Consider the following 20,888-nt stretch of genomic DNA (forward strand, 5'->3'; position numbering starts at 1 on the left):
CTTTCACACAATTGCTGGTGTTAGAGGACACTGCAAAGCCATGAGAAATAGTTTAGAAGAACAGCTGCACACAGATTGAGGAGTTTTACCAGAGACCACCAGATTAACCAAGGACAGCAAAGGCCTCTTATTTCCACAATGTCCCCTGCGTAGCAATCAGTAGGGCCGCTCAGATACTGAATAAATAACTACTTGGAGAGTCTGAAGATTCAGGAAAAAAGATCTTATTAGGGAACTAAAACTTATTAGGAAAAAATGGAAAGCAAAGATAAAGAGGAGAAGCAGCAGGGGAGTGCACCAACAGGAGGGATCTTTGCAGCTGCCGCTGGAAATGGGAGAGAGGCTCCATTCAGTAGCGTTTCCTCTGTCTTCCGTTCCCCTTGCCTTTGGCTTCCTTCTCCTTCCGCTCTGCAGCCGTGGTGAAGGTGATACAGTAAGCATCTAGAAAATCCATCAGCTTTGCCTTGGAAATCTTCATGCCGTTTGCTTTCAGCTCTCGGTGCAGTGCAGCCAGCTCAATTGGCTCGTAAAAGAGGACCTTGTGGTACAGGACTGAATTTGAAAAGATGTAGTTTCCCACTGCGTCCAGTGTATCTGCTTCCTGGGCTGCTGTCTGAGAAGCTGGGAGCTCCTCTTCCTCATCCTCGGATATATTGCTACAAGAACTAAAAGTGAGAAAAAGTGCAAAAAACAATCAAGGAAACAACTGGTCATCAAGGGCACACTCAGAGATGCCCAAGTCCCTGGCTGCCAACCCTTGCAATGCCCTGTGTAGGATCTCCGACACCAGCAATTGCCAAAGGGAGGGAGGCAGAACACGCCACGTGTTCTGCAAACCTGCACATCGAGCTGTGCCGGTGCTGCCCGGCATTCCTTGCTCCTGCTGCACTACTGCTGACACACTTGCTCTGTGCAGCACCACACGCAGTGCTCACCGAGCAGCGCTCCCTGCTCCTCTTGCAGGCTCTCACTCCACCCTGCGAGGCTCCTTGCAGTGCCAGCTTTGAGCTCTGCCCATGTGCAGTTTCACCCGTGAGCATTTCTGTGCTCTCAGAATAGCTCACTAGCAATTAGACTGAAACGCACAACAGAAGAACTTACTTCAAGTGACAAAAGCTCAGGGAAGCTGCCTACAGTACAGATCCCCTGTATTCTGCATTGACACTTATATTTCCCATTTTCCCAGCTCATCTCTGTGCTGCACCGTAGACTCCTTCGTTAGTATTTTGTTCCCCTACCTCTGTATACCAGTAGAGACGTCACTGCCATCCAGCGAGGATGAAGATTCCCGAGAATATGAAGATTCCTGAGATGATGAGAGCATCAGCTCCTCCTTATCAGCTGCCAGAGAGCCCCTCTCTGGAGATACAGTTGCTGTCTGTCTACAGTTGGAGATTTTGGCACGTTTCCCACCAACATGCCCGTTAGTCTTCAGCTGCCTACGGCGCTTGGCTGGAGGCCTCTGTGGGGGAAGCTGGGAGGATGGGATATCATCCTCTGTGTCAGTATCCACATCCGTATCCACGTCCTGGTGAGTATACTGGAATATGGCCTTCAACTTTAACACCATCTGGCGTTTTGGGAAAGGACGAACTCCAAATCTGAAAGAGAAAGGTAGGACTTAAGCCTAAGATAATGCTGCGCCTTCCACTGCTATAGCTCAGGAATGTGACCAGGCCAGGAAGCTCAGTGGCCAGCTGGAAGAGCAAGACATTGGAAAACCATCAAGTTTTCCCCTTTAGCACAGTAGCTGCCTTTCACACCACCTACCAGCAGGTTTCTCACAGAATCACAGAATGGTTGGGGTTGGAAGGGACCTCTCGAAATCATCTAGTCCAACCCCCCTGCTCCAGCAGGGACACCTAGAACATGTGGCACAGGGTGACATCCAGGCGGGTTTGGAAGATCTCCAGGGGAGGAGACTCCACAACCTCTCTGGGCAGCCTGTTCCAGGGCTGTGACACCGGAACAGTAAAGAAGTTCTTCCTCATATGGAGATGGAACTTCCATGTATTTTTTCTGCTCATAAAGAGATGTACTTGTACTTTTTTTTTTTTCTAGATATACTTGTAGAAGCAGTGCTAACCTGCTCAACTCCCTCTTCAGTTCTGGGGTCTTCATAAGGGAGTAAGCTGGCATTGGTGTCATAGGAGTCTCAGGAGACTTGTCCTTCTCAGGAGACTTGTCCTTCTCGTGACAGGCAGGTTCTGCAACAGAATGAAATTGTCATCAGAATTAGTACAGAAGGATATAGGAGGGATGATATCTTCCCCTCCTGGTGGCAGATATTTTAATGTTATCTAGTAACTGTTTAAGAAGGACTACTTGTCTGCAAGCTGCTCTACTAAATACCTTTATACCGAACAGATCAACACTTTCGTCTTCCTTGGGTCTAGGATATTTGTTTTTTATTGTCTTTAAATCAGAAAACAAATTGAGCCATATGTTAGGTCTGAATAAAAAAGCCCACTGGAGGCTTTGATAGAACAGCTGCAAGGTAATTAAAAATATATGTTTACTGAATTCTGTGAAGTGGTTCTTTCCCAAGGAAGAAAATTGCATAGGAGAGACTTGCTGCAGAAGAAACCGAACAAGTCAAGGTTCTGGGGGCCTGAATTAGATACTGATTTAGTGATACTGATTTCCTGATACTGTGAAGCACAGTCAGTCTCAGGTCATGTTCTAAATCCTGCTTGTTAAACTAATTACTTACGATAGTATAATTAGTAATATATCTAATAAATATTAAGGGATAAATTGCTGTTCTTAGAGCTTAGATGGAAGGAACTGTCCTAGTAAGCAGCTGACCCCAGAAGGGTATGACCCCAGAGGCTAGTGTTCTCTGTGTCATCAGACATTCAAGCAGACAAGGCCCAGCTCCTGACACCACTAAGTGCAATCGGGTGGCAAAGAGCAGCTTGGCCCTTAGTCTTGTGTGCGTCCTGAAACCGCTCACTGTGTCCTCCAGTTGGGACCAGTGCTGGACACACAAAAATCTGTTGGAAGAGCCTACAATCAGCAAACACAAGGGCAGGGCAAGTCAAAGCAAAGGCAAATCAGAAGAGCTTTGCAGGAAAATATGCAGAGAGCCTACCCGTGGGCAGGAGAGGCACCTACTTCCAGCCAACCTCTATACTTCTACCACTGGAAGCAAAGCTTACCCGATGTCTTCGTGTAATTGTTAGCACATACATCAGTGATGAATGCATGAAAAACAAGACCCATTACTGCAAGGAATAATCATTCCCTAGCATGCAAAGTGAAGGCTGTTTGATTTTTTTTCCCCTCCCAGGTAATGTCTCATCATTTCTACAATGCATACGATCACTGTCAAAGCAGCAGCATGAATGGATCACAAATGGCTACGCTCCAACTATCCCACGTATTTAGTTGCACTCCCCCACATCAGAAGCTGACTGTACCTTCTTGTGCCTGGCCCTGACTGCTTTGGATTAGAAGGCCAAAACACCCTCTCAATATAGCAGGTGAACAACAAACAGGATGATCACCTAAAACGACAACAATTTAACCTACTTCAGTGAACTCTGTACAGATACAAGCTCTCACCGGGAGTCTTTGCAAGGTCTGTCAGACAGGCATCTGCTGAAGCTGACACCTTCTCAGTTAAAAAAAGCATCTGTGGGAATTCCTCCTCTTCACTATCCGAAACTTCCCAGAATCTGGGCTTCAGGAAACTTTCAGGAGAGCCAGACTCTGGTAACTTCCTCTCTTGTTCTAGCTCCATTTCATCATCAGAAGATGAAACAGTAATATCAGCCTCTTTTCTGTTCTGGACTGCAACATCCGGAGTTTTTATGACTGGTGTTGACAAAACTGAAGCATATTTATGCTTGTTTAAATCAGTGCAGGAAAGCTCTTCTGGAGAAATTGTGCTCTCTATGTTCCGATTTCCTGATGTAATGTCCTGCTCATTGGCTTTCTGGAAAGCTATTTTGGGAGACGGGAATGGTTTTTGATTTCTCTCTGGTGTTTTTGCTTCTCTGGGAAATTTCCTATCCGATTCTGAAGACATAGGTGAAGAACCAACAGCAGGATAAAAAGACATAGAAGATTTGAGAGGAGGACTGCCAAAAAAACCATCCCTTTGTGGAGAGAGGTCTTTTTGTGACTTGGAGTAAGGAAGCAAATCATTAACATCAACATGTTTTTCGCTAACAGCCTTTCCCGACTCTTTGATAACTTCTTTCATTGGAGAAGGCTCACAGTATTCTATCTGATTTTTGGAAAATAAGCATTTATAATTTTCACGCCTATCAGTATCATTGTGCAGTGAACAGTTGGTGAATTGTTGTTCTTCCAAGCGGTCGTCTCCTCCCATATTATGTGAAGCCTGAGACAACTTGAAATCTTTCCCACTTTCCCATCTCCTAACCCACTTCTGAGGTTCAAACTGACAAGACTCAAAATTGATGCTTGTGGCATTCACATTTTTGTATCCACTTGTATTCTGCATTTTCTCTTCTTCAGACAAGTCACATTTGGATGTTTCCACATCATTGTCTTCCCTCAGATGTCTGAAGTCATTGCTTATCAAGGCAGATACAGACCTTTTTGCCTCTTTTTTCTCAGTCTGCTGGTTCGCACCTTGGGCTACCTCAGTATCCCTACAGATGTTGTCATCTGTGCCTTCCCTCATCTCCAGTTTGTCTTGAACCATTTTTCTTTGAGTTGCAGCAAACTCATATATTTCCTCCGGCTCCTGTTCACCCACCCCGTTGTCGTCTTCCTTCTGGCATGCAGGGTTTAGCACAGCTTCTTCTTCCTCATCTTCAGCCACCCACACTGAGTTCAGGAGCTCTTTGAAGTTCTCAGCTCTGTTATCATTATCTTCATCGTCTCTCGCAGAGAGGAGATCATCTTCTGGATCCACTCCAGAAGATGCCTGGCTCTCTTCAGCGCAGTCCTTACACTTGAGCACAAGTTCCCTTAAATCAAACCTGCAAGAATGTAACAGAAATGTTAATGTTTATCTCCCTCAAAATTCATTCAAAATTCCAAAATGTTATAGTTGCCTGATCAATCTAGTGAGTCTTGTAAAGAAAGTTAAATTTAATTTGTGAAACTGTTGTGCCAAATTAGACATGCAGTTTCAACATTAATAAAGTCAATAACAATTTCAGGTTTTCACTCCGTGTCACCATAATCTTCTCAGGTTTCACACTTATTTCCCCCATTCCAAACAATGCATCGCTGCCACTACAGAGGATAATCAGTTCTCCTTGATTAGGTATGAGTTTAACTGACTATCAACATAAAAGAGCAGATTTTTTTTCCTGGTCTTTTTCAGAATTACTTTAAAAGGAGGACACCTACATTTCCAGAACTAAGTGATTTTGATCCGATAGAATGTGTTTCATCTGCTGCTGTTTCAAGTTCATTATCTAACACATGTCTAGGATCATGACTGACATAACAAATTAGCATTCCCTGCATCCACATTCTGCAAGTCTCATTCAGATTAAGTGTGTCACTAGGGCAATGCTTTGAGAATTACACTCATCACCATTGCCACCATCAGCTGTCATTAAAGATCATGAGACAAAACTTGGCAAAAGTGTTCTAGTCATAAACCAAAAATAGAAAATCTCAAGCAGATGTAACCTAAAGAAAGATTCATGAAAAAATGAGGATAAGATGCTCTTGTGTTCATATTTCACTTAAGATGGAAGCAGAGGTACTTGCATCTCAAGTGAAATGAGTTTTGTGAAAGCCACTGAAACCACAACAGAAGGTATCAGGTTAAAGTCCATGTGGCTGAAAGCATGAGGTGACCCAAAGCACACTCATATGATACAAACCTGGTAGCCAAAGCCCTCAGCTGGGGCACAATTCTAGCAGGGATGTCAGTATAAGCAGTGTAAAGATATCGCAGGAATGCGAGGACTGCCTCTTTTGTCACATCGCTCAGCAGCACCCGGCGCGTCTGCTCGTCGTCATCGTCCTTCACCTTCACATATATCCCTTCGTCGTAAACCTGTGCGGTAAAAGGAAAGCAAACAAGGTCCACTTCCTCATAAAGGAACAACACCAGCAGTATCTGCTCTCTATCAGGCCACTAATTTTTTTTTTTTTTTTTTTTTTTTGTGTCAAAGTCTGTTCCTATGGCCAGGATTTGATGCCTCAGAGGGAAGCTAAAAGGACCAGAGATACAGAGCTCCCTGGGGAATAGGGAGCTCCATACAGCTGTTAACTTGTACCCTGAAGCTTTCAAGGACCCCTCATAAATGGTCCTAAGCACCTTGAGTTGAAACTGCTGTAATCATGCATGAGGACAAAACGAATTCTACTGATTCCAGAAAGAATGACAAAACTTTGTCAAGAAGTTGGTATGGTCTGGTGGCAGCTCTGTCAGAGGGCAAGTTCCTGTCTTCAGCCCACTGCCTTTCATTGCCTTTGCAGGAAATTGCACAGGAGCAGGCTCGAAACTGTATGAACCAAAATGCTTCTGGAAACACAGAAATTACTTCACTGGCCTTGCCAAAGGCACAGGTCAATGCAGCTACCTCCATAGCACCTGTGGGAGTGACAGACCTCTGTTTGGGTTAGTTACAAGCACAGCTTGTAAATACTGCCTACTCCATAATCAGCAGGTCCAGAGTGACTTGCCACTGGATCTCCAAATACTCTGTGCTTACTGTACGGCATCACTAACTCATTTGTTGTGATCAGTCTGGAATAGACGGTCAAACTCCTGTTACTGCAAAGGGGCTTTACTCGAGGGGAAGAGAAAAGTCTAACAGCAGTACTTACCAGCTGAACAGCCCGTGGACAGCGTGCATACAGCACAAACATATGGGCATAAAGGATTTCTCCAGAGTCCACTTGAAACTGGATATCACTCAAGTAGGCGTTGTTGACCATGATATTGTAATCTTCTGCCAGCATCCTGAAAGAGGACTAGAACATAGAAGGGACACAAAGACAGAAGTTGTTACAGCTTTAAGGCATTTTCCTGGCAGATAAGGAGGCAACAGCCCAGTTTGTCAGCACTGCTGTACTCTGGGTCCCAGCGTGGGTATGGCTGCCTTTGCCTTCTCAGGACTAACAGAATCCTTATCAGTGCAAGGTCTTCCATAAGAGACGTAAGCAACCTAGTCCAACACACATCTCTGGCTTTGTTTCTCTCCTTCTCCTCTCTTCAAAGCTTAGCAGCTGTGAAGACGCAGTCACATGCTGTCTTCCACTCTACTTGTGGAACAGCCTTTTGCATTACAGCACATCATCATCCTCGGATCTTTACCACATCATTTCCTGATGTGGCAGAGCCACTGCCTGCAGTTGGCCTCTTGCTCTGCTGTCTTCCACCATGTTTTTGAAAGCTGTAATTCCCACCTTGATGGAACTGAACTCCGTTCATAACAATTGCATAGAGCAAGAGGAATGAGGATGACCCAGGGGCAAGGTAATGAGCCTTTCCTCTCTTGTTCACTGTTTTGGTCTAGCAATGACACCTGGGAAGAAGCCCTCTGCAACAAGGGGGCAACATGGAATAAAAGAAATGCAGGTATCTAGTCCAAAGGAACTTGTGCACTTGTTACTGAAATCTCCTTTGAAAATTCCTTTATTTATTTACTTTTAAGTATTTACTCTTATAATTTTAGACTCCTTTACTTCTGCTTTGCCTATCATGATTCCTGTGAGTGACTGTAATGCTTAAACATCTCTGTTTCTGTGAAAATGCATGGGAAATACTCCATACTTCTGGAAATTAATCAAATAGGAGAGGCTTTTTTTTAAACAAATAAACAATACAAAAATACAGTGCAAATAAACAATACAAAAAAGGGGAAAAATAACATTTGTCCTTACATTTATATCGTTGCTTCTCGGAAATCTCTTCTCTATGGGTAGAAGAGCAAAGCCACTTAGTGAAGAATCACTGGAAGTCAATTCTTTTCCTCAAAGAAGAAAAGGCACATCTCAAGTCATGTACAACCTTCTTGTAAGACAGAACGAAGTGGCAACTCTTAACTGCCATTTCTTCCTTGCCATGACAACTCCCCAAGAGACTCCTGTCCCAGGCTGACATTTCTGAGCTGAATGGTTCAGCCTCCCCCTCTTGGCTTTATCAGATGCATTTGGTTTCTTGGCATATGACCAGCAGCCATTTGCTGCAGCTTAATAGGAGAACTGAGGGAATTTTACCCAAGTCAAGTACAAAGCAGAGAGACATTACATTTAGCAACCATAGTCTTCACTGATGAGTGAACAGGAGACACACAGTGCATATATTATGCTAAATGGTTGGACAATTTTAAGGCTACCATTGGTCTTGGAATGTGCCGTTGTGCAATGCACACCACTGTAACCAGGGAAGTTAGAGCTGCTCTTGAAGGAATTCTAGGTGGTGGACTTTTTTCAGCCTGTACAGATCAACTTCAGGGACTGTGTATCCATGTACCAACACAACATCATCTCTTACGCTCTTCTTTCACCAGGTCTTCTCCTGGTGAAACCTCGTAAGACAGTGCTGTCGGCAAAAGCCACTAGGCAGAAAAGAGCATATATTTTGGGGATATATTTTTGCCTCACGATTGGCCGTGTCTGGGCCCCCGGCTGGCAGAAATGCATCTGACACCTTTAAAGGATTTTTAAAATAAAATTTAGAAGCTGCTGTCTAAGAGGAGCTCTTCTTAAATATTGGGATCTATGAATCATTTCAGAAATGTCAACTTGATTGTACCTAAAGCCTACTACAGAACAATGCCCCCAAATATCACCCCCTGGATCAACAATATCATCTTGCGGCTGCTGCCACTGCTCTCCAAGTTCAGTATGGCTCAACGTGGCTCCTCACAGCTGATGACACCAGAGAGGAGGCTCATGAGGCTGCCAGAACTTACTTGGCTGCTCTACTTTCTGAGCGTCGTTAAGCTCAAGCCTCCACTGAGTTTGTGCTTCCATGGCCAACTCAACCAGTTGCTGCAGAGTCTGAACATGAACCTTCTCGCCCTGAGACGAAATCTGTCCAGCCTGTTCAGAGCCGGAGTCGGCTTCATCAGCAGCTTTTTCTCCAGTCTCTGGAGAAGCAGGATAATGAGGACTGAGATCAGGCTGAAGTTGCTGAGATACTTCTGGTTGATCAGATCCCACTGATGGCAGAGAAGTCTCTGACTTACAAATCTGATCAAAGGAGAGAAAAAAAAAGACATCAATAAATTAATTTTGTATGTATTTGCAGAGTTCAGAGTACAGTCTCTGAATTGATCTCTAGTTCATACTTTCAAAATATCTTAATAAATATTAATAAAATACTTTGAGCGATCCCCAGATACATACTTGCTCTCCAAGAAGATAGTGCTATAAGGCGACAGACTAAAAGGTCCTGTCTCTTTCTGTAGGCAGCATTTATAAAAATACAGAAAAACGAGAGGCAAGACATCTGGATAATAACAGAGTGAGACCGCCCGGTTTAAAACTGGATCACAGTCCTGCATGCAGCTTCAGGCAGTGGGATACATGGGGAAAGCCTGAAATGCAAACGCTTCACTTTACAACTCTAGGAGTGCCCACCCCCTCCTCAGTGTAACACACAAGCATCCATCTTCAGTGTGAACTTTCCACACTGTTCCTTGCTGCCTTGATACAAAACATGAGTAAAGAAAGAGAAAGGCTCTGATTATAATCAGTCAGAGAAAAGTATCAAGAAGGAACACAAGAGTCAGGCTACTGTAAAAATAGCTAAGCTAGTGGCAAAATGAAGAGGCTCAAGCCCTCTCACTCAGTGCTCTGCTCCCATTTGTTTTGTCTTCCAAAAGCCCAAAGAACAGCTTGGCAACACAAGCCTCAGCCTCCTGTCCAAAAGGGAGAAGTGAAAGTTCAAGATCACCAAACCTACTTGTGTGAGACCAGGGGACAGTTGTGCAGGAGCAGAGAGCATGCAGAGCATGGGGTGATTCACTTAAATGGCAGAAAAGAGAAGGGCTACAGAGCAAGTAAACTGTGGCACACAAATACCAGAGGAAGGAGAAAAGAGCATCCCACCTGCACAGTTATGCAAGGTACGATTGGAGGGGTCAGTTCAGCAGTGTAGAATGATTCAGGGTCGCAGGGCCCTGTTAGAGCACTGCTGTTCCATAAAGGGCAGTCCTTGTTTCTGGGCGATGGCATGAGCCAGTCTGTTTTCTCAGATCCATCCTCCAAAATCCTACTGGTGGGAAGCCGAGGAGTGGGAGGGAATTCCATCTCTTGTGTAAGCACCATGGCGGCTCGCTCTTCAGTCCTTTTGCGGGCTGTCTCTGGATCCCGCAGCAGTAACGGTGGAGGAGTAGTTGGGCCTCTTTTACGTGTTCTTTTCTCTTTAAAAAGAAAAGCAAAAGAAACCCAAATAAATGAACAGCTGAACACATAAGCAGAGGAACTGAACCTGCCAGCTTTTTCAAGTGTTGCAGTTGGCAATGATCAAAATGCAACTACAGCAGAACACAAGATTTCTGCAATAAGTCCCAAGCCTCCCGTTACTTCTGCCAGAGAAACAAACCTTCAGGGAAGACTTATTCGTGCACACATGGTCCTGCTGGGCTGAGCTGTCAAATCAGATCACTATGAAAGCAACTGATACCTATGTGCAGGCTACCTTCCAGACCCTTTGAACAGTGAGCGTACAGTGCTTTTGGCGAGTTAGCAGCGCTTCACTCAAAAAAGAGAGAGAGAGAGAGAGAGAAGAAAAAAGACTCCAAAGCCATGAAGGACTGCTTTTGGTGCGTCTTGATCACTGGTGATGGTCACTCATGTCAAACCACAGCACATATGAATCCTGCACAGCTATCATTTGTCAGGTCTGTTTCTCAGGTCTGTTTCTTTACTGCCTTTGACTTACTAATTCCCAATATAATTGGCAGTGGTTATCAGCAGGAAGAGATTGAGGAGAGCCACGAAGAGTAAAGTGTCTCCTATGTGCAGAACTCAACCTTCCCCCAGGGCAACTGGCTTCTTTTCTGACCATTTTTGTGCATTTAAATAGCAAACCACAGGTTCAACGTGTGTAGTTGTATGCACATATACTTCAGAAAGAAAGCAGAGCAAGGAGAGAAGGATGAAAAAGTTGCATAATCAAGGGTATGGGACAGTGAATAAGAAAAATGCACTGCAAAAAAAAATAACAATGGTCTTTTCATGTTTTCCCTTTGGGATTTATTAAAAAAACAACTCATCTTAAAAACATTCTATAGTTTTGAAACAATCAACCAGTGAAATAAATATAAGACTCAGAATGGATTTCAGTGAAACATCCTGCAGCCTCCCTTGGCTATCTGTATGTGGATACTTTGCATTACTCCATCTCGGACAACTTAAATGAAACAGAAGTGCGTTTGTCATCCCCTATGCCCAACAGAAAAGTTGGTAGTGAAGAGCAGGCTGTTACATCACTCCTCCAATAGTATAGCCTGAGACACTCACGGTGACACATACCTGATCCAGGCTTCCATTTGATTGGCAAGGCAGCCACAGGTTTCATATTTGCAGCTACTGCTGCTTGTTCACGCTTTTCTTGCTCCAAGAGAGAGCGTGACATTGCCATAGCAACCTGCAGATCTTCATCCTGAGGTTCCATTTTGATCCTCTTTTTCATTTCCTTGGAGTCATCTCCGGAGAACTCTTTGCGCTTTGGTATGTTTGGTGGATCGCTGAAACGTAAGAATGCAGCAGAAAGCCCAAGTTAACATAACATAACTGGATCAGAGACAAGAAACCCTGAGCACTTCAGACCAGCTGCCCCACTTCCTCAGAGAGATTCCCATATCCAGAATAATAAGAAAGCATCAACAGTACTTTTTTCTGTGGAGGAAAGAAAAGGATTTCTTATCATGCGTGGAATTCACAGCAATTTGGAGAAAATCTTATTTTGGAAAGGTAAACATAAGACTGCAGCACTGACAAACTGCCTTTTTTTTTTTTTTTTTTTTTTTTTGCAAGGGCAGGAATGGCCTTAACCATCTGCTACCTCAAACCTAAACTTTGTATCAAAGGGCAAAAATCAGGTTGAAGTCAAGAACACCGTCACCAAAACCGTTCTGCCAATCTTACACTTCCACAGTAAACAAGCAATGGCCCTTCCTCAGCACAATAAGACTTAAAAGTCCTTTGGATACATTTCAGGCAGGCACCACTCGCTATACTCTGAACATGGTGCTCAAATCCCAAAGAGCAGATACATCTCTGCACCCAGCACAATTCAAAACATCCTGTATGTTTCCTCCTTGACTCTGTGGATAAGGCCCATGTATCCAGGACAGCAACGAGCTGAAAAGCTGAGGCCTTGGAAACACAGATACTCCAAAGAGACTGTATGCTCATATAGCATGTTCTGCTTAATAAGTTCAACCACGCTATTCAGCTTTATTACATAATTACCTCTCAGAGCATAAATATTTCTGACAAATTAGTGTAAGATTATTTACTTCCCATTTTGCTCCTGTCTCCTGACTCATAGTCATCCACCACTTTTGAAGGAAAGCAAGATTTTCACCAAAATCTTACCTGGGATACTTAGGAGAGGCAACTCCAAACTGAGACACCTGCAGTGCCTGAAGCAGCATTTTAGGAGGAACATCCATCTTCACAGCACAGCGTTTCAAGTGAGTAGTTTGGCTCTCGGAAGTTTGGAAATGTTTGCCACAGCTGAGACAATCAGGGATTGCTGGTTTGCTGGAGGAGGAGATCTCTGCTGCCTCCATCTCATCCAGACACCTGGAGGATGATGGAAACAAAACAAAACAAAACAAAATAAAATAAAATGCTCTTTTTGAACCTTGCCTCCTGAAATGCTGTAATTGAGCAACTCCAACTACTTAAGCAAGCTGTTTACAATACTTTCTTTACAGAGAAGCACAGACTTTTCATTTATAAAGAGCTAGCTGTATGTAATATTTTAACAGTATTTGATATTTACCACTAAGGAAACTGTTATAGAGTGCTGGCATCAATTTAAGCCCACACCATTCTGACAAAAGAAAACACAAGGATCCTTCCCTTAGCCTTCCACTCTCATTACCTGTGGAAAGCAAAGGTCTATAGTGCCTATATATAGTATTTACAAAGGTATATAGTGCATAGTCTATGTATTTATTCATCTTGCAAAACAGTATCACATCTTTCCTTCAGCGAATAGCTCAGATTTGCAAACAGCTGACATACCAAATGTTCTTAGGAAATCATTATATAAATGAATAAATGGTGTTGAAATGGGCAGATTTTGAAATGGACACTAACGGGTAGCTTTGCTACCTAGTCTGCAATTACATCTTCTCTAAGGCACTGCTGCTGAAAGCCACACTGGCCTTTCATGCTAGTGCTTCACCTATTAACGTGCTGCCCCCATCGTGTTGTGTTCATGGCTGAAAGATCCTTCTGGCAGATCTGACAAAAAAACAAGCCCTTCTCCTCTAGGCTTTCCGGGACTTCCTCCTTGATCTTCTGCTGAAGGGCAAAAGCCAAAGCACCATCGTCCTTTGTGGATGGAAGATCGTGGGTAACTGGCACAGAAGGGAGAGATGATAGAGTTAAACATCTTGTAGTGAAAGGCATGAAACTGTTACATTTGTCATGATTATTTTATTAACTTAAAAAACCCCTGCAATCTTCCTGTTGCATCTTCACATCTCATTTCTCACAAGGGAATGCACAAACAGTACAGGAGAGCACTACCCCAGGAGTGGAAGGTGGCAATTGGTTCATCGCACATTATGTATCAGAACCAAAAGGAGAGTTATGTTTTAGATGAAGTTTCTGGGAGAACATGGGGTCTTAAACATTACATATTAAACACAGGAAATTCTCATGTCCATAGAGAACCAGCAGGGCCTTGACTTTTAAAGGGGCCTTGACTTTTAAAGCACCAAAACACCAAAAAAAGTGCTATGAATTCAAATTGCTACGGATTCAATTCATCTGCATAGAACATCCTATTTTGTTAGTGCTCAGAGATTTACAGAAGACACGGAGTAACTAAGGTCATATTTATATGAGCTACACAATATTGCCCCTGAGAAGAACGACTGGATTTACTGATGCTCTTAGAATCTCAACCTGTTTCCAGAAAGTAAATTCTCTCTCCAGAACTTAACATAAAATCAAATTTCAGCCTCACAAAAGATCTAGGAGAGAAGTATAGAGATCAATACACATTTATCAATAGAGAAAGCAAGTTCTCAGACATGTCGAGCGACTTATTCAGCATCACACAAGCCACCTGTCCAGCTGTGAACAAAGCCCAGGAATCCAGACTGCTGCTCATGCAATCACCCTAAGCAGCCCTCAGCACTCTCCATGCACACACAGGAGCTAAATAACAGCAGAAACGTACCTTTTTCCGGGTTCTCTTCCTCGCTTTCATCAGAGGAATTCCTGCTAGCTGCAGCCTTTGGCAAGCTATCGCCCAGGCTATGTTTTAGCTGCTCAGGTGCCACTCTCTTGAACTGCTGCATTCCCTCCACCGCCAGCTTTGCTGCCCGCACCTTCGACCCAGGCAGCAGTGGTGTCTTCAAGGTGTCTGAAGAGCAGGTCTCTGGTTGTGAAGGACGGAAGGATAGTGTAGTCTGGGAACAGTCACTCGGAGCATTCACTGAAGGGGACAAAGCACAGTTTCCCAGTCAGAATTAAACAGGTAACTGAGCTGCCCAGGGAGCTCTTGGGAAGCTTCCCAAAACAGCAACCTGAGATAGTCAAAAAGAATGAACATGTTTCTACTCTGATCTTCAAGCCCTATCCATGGTTCGGACTTTCAGGCTCAGAACCAAGCAACAGGTGTTCCTAAGGAGGGGTGGTAACGAGCAGCAGGCTAACAGCTCAGTGTATCTCCGCTCTGCTTTGAGGCAACCTGTGAGATCAGACCAAAGATCTCACCAGCCCAGTTTCTGAGTGCAGTCACTAGTAGATAATTACAAAAGGGTATCAGGCAGAACAAGTACAAAATAATCCTTCTCCTGGTTGACCTTAGCTGTCAGTTTAAGGATTTCATGCACTGGTGACTGCCTTCTGGTCATCATATTTAGTCATCACTGAAAGACCAATCCTTCATGAATTAACCCAGAACCTTTCTTAATTTATTTTTTTGGCCTTGGTGACAGTCAATGGCAACATAATTCAACATTCAATACAATAACACACTGTGAAAAAACACTTTGATATAATCTAAACTTGCTTCTTGATGATTTGAGGGATGATTTACATTCTGAAGTCGCAAAAAAAAAGGTAATGACTCCCTCATATATCACTCAGCACTTAGGTTTCACCTTACTGAAGAACTGCATACCTCCTCCAGACTTCTAAAGAGCTCTACTGAACTGAGTCTTTTCAGTACTAGCCTATTTTCTGTCTGAAAGATTTCAGTGCACGCACCTGTCACATTCCTCTTGGTAGAGTAACTGGTCACTGTGCGCAGCTGGCTGTCAGGGAAAGCGCTTCTCCTGTCTTCTTGTGACGTCCCACCACTACTGCAGGCCACAGCATCGTCGTCTTCTCCACGCATCCCTGTCGGCACCTTAGAACCCAAATTTTGTGGCAAATCTTTCCCCTTCACTACTGGAAAGCACTGATCGATTTGGCTCCCAGGAACAGATCTGCCTGTTGTAGTGGTCTTTGTCCATTTCTGAACCTTCTTTGTTGCCTCAGTATCCTCAGCTTTCTCCTCAGTATCCTCAGCTTTCTTCTTTGCCCTACCGACAATTTTTGCCCACACTACTTTAAATTCATTGTCCTCTTCATCCATGGTGCTGCAGGCTGCAGTAATGCTGCCTAGCAGCGCTACAGGGAAAGATCTCAGGAACAGTCAGGGCTGCGTCTTCTCTGGCTCGCCGCCTTCATTCTTCAGACGCCAGCACTTCTCCACTGTTCCAACGGTGGACTTTCCTCTGTGATTAATTCATCTGCATAGAATATATTATAGCATTTAGTGCAGCACATTCTCCAAGGACCCTGCTTATTTTCACTCAGCACAGTGATGACTTTCTTGTTCAGAGGATTTTGGAATATAAGTGAAGCATTTCAATCTGCCCAAAGCATGTGTAGGATCTTCATGGTACGCTAGAGGGCTTCAGAAAGATTTACTGAAGCCCTTTAATGGAAAAACCTCTAAAAGGTGGATATGTAAGATGGTATACGCAGATGCAGTGTGAAACAGGCCTCTGGTACCAATTTGAAAGAGGACATTCTTTGAAGACTCTTCTTTGAAGGAGAAGAGATTCTCATATAAAATATTGCAGCACATAAGTATAATAGCACATATTGACCCCAAACACTAATACTGTACTTTCAGCACAGACGGACACAGGCCACATTCAAAAGCATGCTGACCTCTCCTTTGAGGTCAGAATCCTGCCTGGAGCTCAGAATTTGAGATGTCCCACTTGTATATGCATCCATATCTACATTTACATAACACAGCAAAAATGAATGTATTCACTCCCATAAGGGGAGGAAAGACTGTCACTCGGAGTGCAAAATTTCATTTTGTGACACAGCATATTTAAAGAAGAGAGCCTGTCCCCATGCTGAAAAGCAGCTAGCAGAGTAAGGCTTAGCAGTGCTTGCCCTTGCAGAAGAGTTTCTTGGACAGATGAGAGAGCACATCTAACAAATGTGCCCACCCTTCTTTCACCTCTGTGTTCTTACCTCCTCCTTTGGCTACTCAGTAGACACTGACCATGTTTCATAAACTGTTGTCACATACACCAGATAAAAGTATTGTCTCTTTCTTAGCTGGTTTAAATTAGCTTCTTAAACTAATTTAAAAAAACCTGATTTAACTAAGTTTCTTAATCTTTCTCTACAGTAAGAATAACAGTGCTAGCTAGTGATTTCTTGGAACAGCGACAGGTACAACAACATCCATATGGAAATGCCATCAATCCCTGAGCAACACTAGAACTAGATTTCTATTCTTAGACATTTTGATTGTCCTCTTCTTCCTAGCCCTATGTTCACTACGGTTCTGGCTATTTTAATGGAGCTTTTATATTGACTCCCAAATCCATTTCTTTCAAAACTTAAACAGAGTGTTTCATTTGGAATGGCAGCAGCTGTGGTTCAGTTTCTCCAATAAAGCTCTGGGCACCAAAAGACTCAAAATGCAGGAAGAACACAAGCAGGATTGTTTTCTCAAATGGCTTGGCTGCAGCCATGCAAGGCTAAGGAATGCTGGTTACACATTTTCACAGGTCAGCCTTTCCTATAAGCAATTACAGATGTTAATGGATTTATCTATTTTAAATTCAACCTCCCAAACCTGCAGAGGACTTTGCTGTAAGTCTTGGATCATTTCCTGAGAGAGAAATTGACATTTTCTGTAACCAGTTCATAAATTTATTTTTTTCAGACAGAATCTTGGAGTAGTTATCACTACAAATTGACCTTTTTTTTTTTTTTTCCCCCTAAGTAGGAGGAGGCACACAGAGAATCTCACATCCTCCATGGCTTTAAATAACTCTCACAGACATATGCGTACACATGTCATATTATTTACGGTGACTTCCTGATGTTAAACTTTTGTTTGCAATTAATACTGAATGCCCCAGGCAGATCACGTGAGATGCATAAGCAATGCAAACCTAAGGATTAATCTATCTTACTCCTCCATCTACAGACGTGTAGTGAGGCGTAGGCACAGACCAGGATCCTCTAAATACATCTGATCATGCTGTTATTGATGTACCTTAAAGCCCCTTTGGCACCATCTTGTAGAGCTTGTCAAGTAACGGTCTTGCAAAATTATTTATTTCAATATAGAATTTGATTAATTTTGTAAGATTTTAGGACTCTACAAATCACACAAGCTGGTCAAACAAAATAAACAGCAGCACTTACCTATCCACTTAGATGTTCGGTCTATAGCCCAACTGAACCTTTTGATGTATATAATCAAAATAGCACAGAGCAGCAAGAACCTAGACGGTTCTTGAAGATGGAACCTAGAAATTGGGAGGAAAGGGTTAGATTTTAGTGTATTTTTACTAATTCCTCTTTTTGCTCAAGTTCCAAGCTTCAGAGGGTGGGAGAAGGTGACAGCACATGCTCTAATGGTGCTAAGTTTAGCCACTTCCACAAGTACCTGTGTACTTAAATATGTGTGTGAATTCAAATATTACTCAGGATCTGCTCAGCCCAGCACTGCTCCCAGCAGTGAACAGCACTGCTCCTGCAGAAAACAAACAAACAAACAAACAACAAACCCCCCCACGCGGCTCTTTGGAAGTCAGAATAGATCAGGCTAGATAAAGTCCTGAACAACACAACGCAATTCGAGAGCTGACCCTATTTTGAGCAGAAAGTTGGGACTCATGATACCATGAATAGTCTGCCCTTTCTTTTTCCATCTTGTTTCCTAATAACTTGCTTGAACCCAGAACCACAACTCTATGGCACACTCTCTCCTACTGAGACATAATGCAAGAGCTGCACAGTGCAGGTTCTCTGGCTTTGTGGAAGTGCCAATATAATATATAATACCGAGGAGAGAGAACAGGAGTTACTCAGTGAGCAGAGCACAAATATAAGTGTAGAAGACAAATTCCAAATCAGGTACTAACCTTTCTGCTCTAGTCTCTGTCAGTCTTCCTATGCCAGACAAGGGTAACTGAAACAGATAGGGAAATACAAGCAATGACAAATTAACAAGCAAAAAATAACGGCTAAAAAAAAAAAAAAAAAAAAAGCAGATTTTAAGAAGCAACCTTAGCAATGACCAGCATCATTGTCTACCAGACACTACCCACTTATGTTCCCTCATAACCCATCAGTGCATCATGTTCATGTTTCCTTTAAAGCAACCCCCCTCACTAGTACCTCGTACATAAGGCAAAACATTTTATATCTAGTAAAATTTTTATCACGTTGCAGAAATTAATTTTAAATTGGTACTTACATGACAAAAACTGCCCCTGTTTTTTAAGTGTTATAGAAACTAACCTCCTATTTTACAGAGCATCTTATTGAAAACAGAAAAACTTCACATTATACCTCCTATGGAAGGATAAAGGGGAAGTAATCATAAAAATAAAAAGTAACGGTTGCTCAGTGCAAATTTTCATGGCTTGTATGCAAACACAGTAACATACAAATCAGGAATCTATGCAGCGGGTGTTTCAAAATGAAAAATACAACTGAGAATTAAGCACAGAGCCGCGGCCCGCGGAGGGGATCGGGGGGCGCCGGTGCCGCCGCTCCCGCCCGGTCCTCGCCGCCCCCGGCCCGCCGCTGACCTCTCCGCCGCAGCCGCGGCTCCCTCCGCTCCTCGCACCCCGCCACAACACCGGGAAGGACCGCAGCGAAGCGCATGCACCGCGCGCCAACGGCCCGCGCTTGCCGCTGCTCGGGCGGTGCGCGCAGGCGCGTCCGAGCCGAGCGACGCAGGCGCAACACAGACTTCCTGACGCCACAGCGGTTGCCGTGGTGACGGGCCCCGCCCTGCGAGCCGGGCCCAACGGCCGCCGCTCGCCAACGGCGCCCCCTGAGGGCCGCCCGCCCCGAGCGCGGGAAAATAAATAAAAAAAAAAACGCTCAAATATGGAGTAAAACCCTAAAACACCGATCCGCTGGGCACACCGCTCACCCGCTCTCGGGCAAAAACAGCGCCAAAGCACGAAAACTTACAGCAGGGAGGGGCGCTTCTATTAAGAATTAAGGTCTTTGAAACATCCAATGCTAGAAACACATACATGTTGAGGAGATAAAGACAGAGCCTCTGCTTGCGAGCATCAAATATTTGCTTTTTCAGCTCTGTGGTTAAAACCCGCAGTGGTCATTTGCGGGCCACAAAGCTGCTGCTAAAGTCCATTAAATCCTCCTGCTCCAGGGATTTAACAAGCCCCTTCCTGCTTGCAATGAAGCTGGAAGGTGGACAGCTCCTTCGCTCAGGCTTTCACAGAGCCCATCGGTCAAGCGACAGAGCATTACCTTTCATTTGTGCTTTCTGCTACCTGGAGTTGACAAGGAAGACGGATGTTGCCTTTCCACAGCATTTAGTTTGGGCTCAGATCCCACACTGCATTTTAATTTCAGACTGTGTTCAAAAGCAATTGAGTTAGTTGTGGCTAAAGGTCTAAAGGTTTGAAGCTTGCAAAAACTGACATGAAAAACTCCTTTGTTTTTGTGTCTTTCAACACTTCTGCTGGTTTATTCAGCTTCTTTCTTAAGTTGCTACACTTCATGGGAATTAGAAATGCTCTTAAGAAAATCCTGCAAGAACTTGCAAGCAAATATTGCACAAATATACCGAAAATACTCCAGTTAGGAGGTACTGAGACATTGCGTCGGTTCCACAATTACTACTAAGCCAAGTCACAGTAATATTTTGCTGCACAGTACTATAAATGCCATTCTTGAGCACCAAATACTTAAAATAAAAACCCAAACTAAATGTTAGAGACACAGGAAACATAGTATAGGGAGAGAGCTAAATCATTCCAAACAATCTTACTTTTGCCTTCATATTCTCATCTGTGTTTCCAAATAGACAAAGCAAGGCAGGGACTAAGCAAGAGACAAAACCCTTATATACAGCCCTTAAAAACTAACACATAAGGTAAAACCTTAGCTTTCTAGAAATGTCAGATCACATTCCTCACCTTCCAGCATAGCACTTGCTAGTACTGAGCCCCAAAGGCCAAGTTCTCTGGGATAGATGTTACTGGCTTAGGTGGCGAATCGCACTGAATTGCCCAATGAAAAACACTGACACTTAAAAGAGGAGGATCCCTCAAAAATGTGAAATGCATAACACGCACAGGAATCTGTTTTTTCATCATCTGAATCATTTACAACTTGTGTTCAACTTCTATACGACAACCACCTTGAACCTTGCTGATCCATGTGAATACCTTGCAGCCTTTTTAAAATCTGCACTTAAAAACAACCAGCTGTATTGTAGTATT

General features: G+C 43.5%; 1 protein-coding gene across 1 annotated transcript; it reads right to left on the bottom strand.

The window, feature by feature from the left end:
* Positions 1–349: 349 nt before the first annotated feature.
* On the bottom strand, positions 350–15,730 carry LOC148592716 (structure-specific endonuclease subunit SLX4-like). Its single transcript, XM_088534053.1, has 14 exons — positions 15,361–15,730; positions 14,327–14,584; positions 13,322–13,496; positions 12,502–12,711; positions 11,434–11,648; positions 10,006–10,319; positions 8,865–9,144; positions 7,831–7,919; positions 6,772–6,918; positions 5,820–5,995; positions 3,707–4,958; positions 2,087–2,169; positions 1,239–1,601; positions 350–665 (listed from the first exon to the last, which is right to left on the bottom strand). The coding sequence occupies exons 1-14, from the start codon at positions 15,728–15,730 to the stop codon at positions 350–352; spliced, it is 4,248 nt and encodes a 1,415-aa protein (XP_088390179.1).
* Between the last annotated feature and the right edge of the window lie 5,158 nt (positions 15,731–20,888).

Source organism: Tinamus guttatus, unplaced genomic scaffold (assembly GCF_059628265.1).
Source record: "Tinamus guttatus ecotype Peru unplaced genomic scaffold, ASM5962826v1 Tinamus_guttatus_pri_ptg000532l, whole genome shotgun sequence".
Lineage (NCBI taxonomy): Eukaryota > Metazoa > Chordata > Aves > Tinamiformes > Tinamidae > Tinamus > Tinamus guttatus.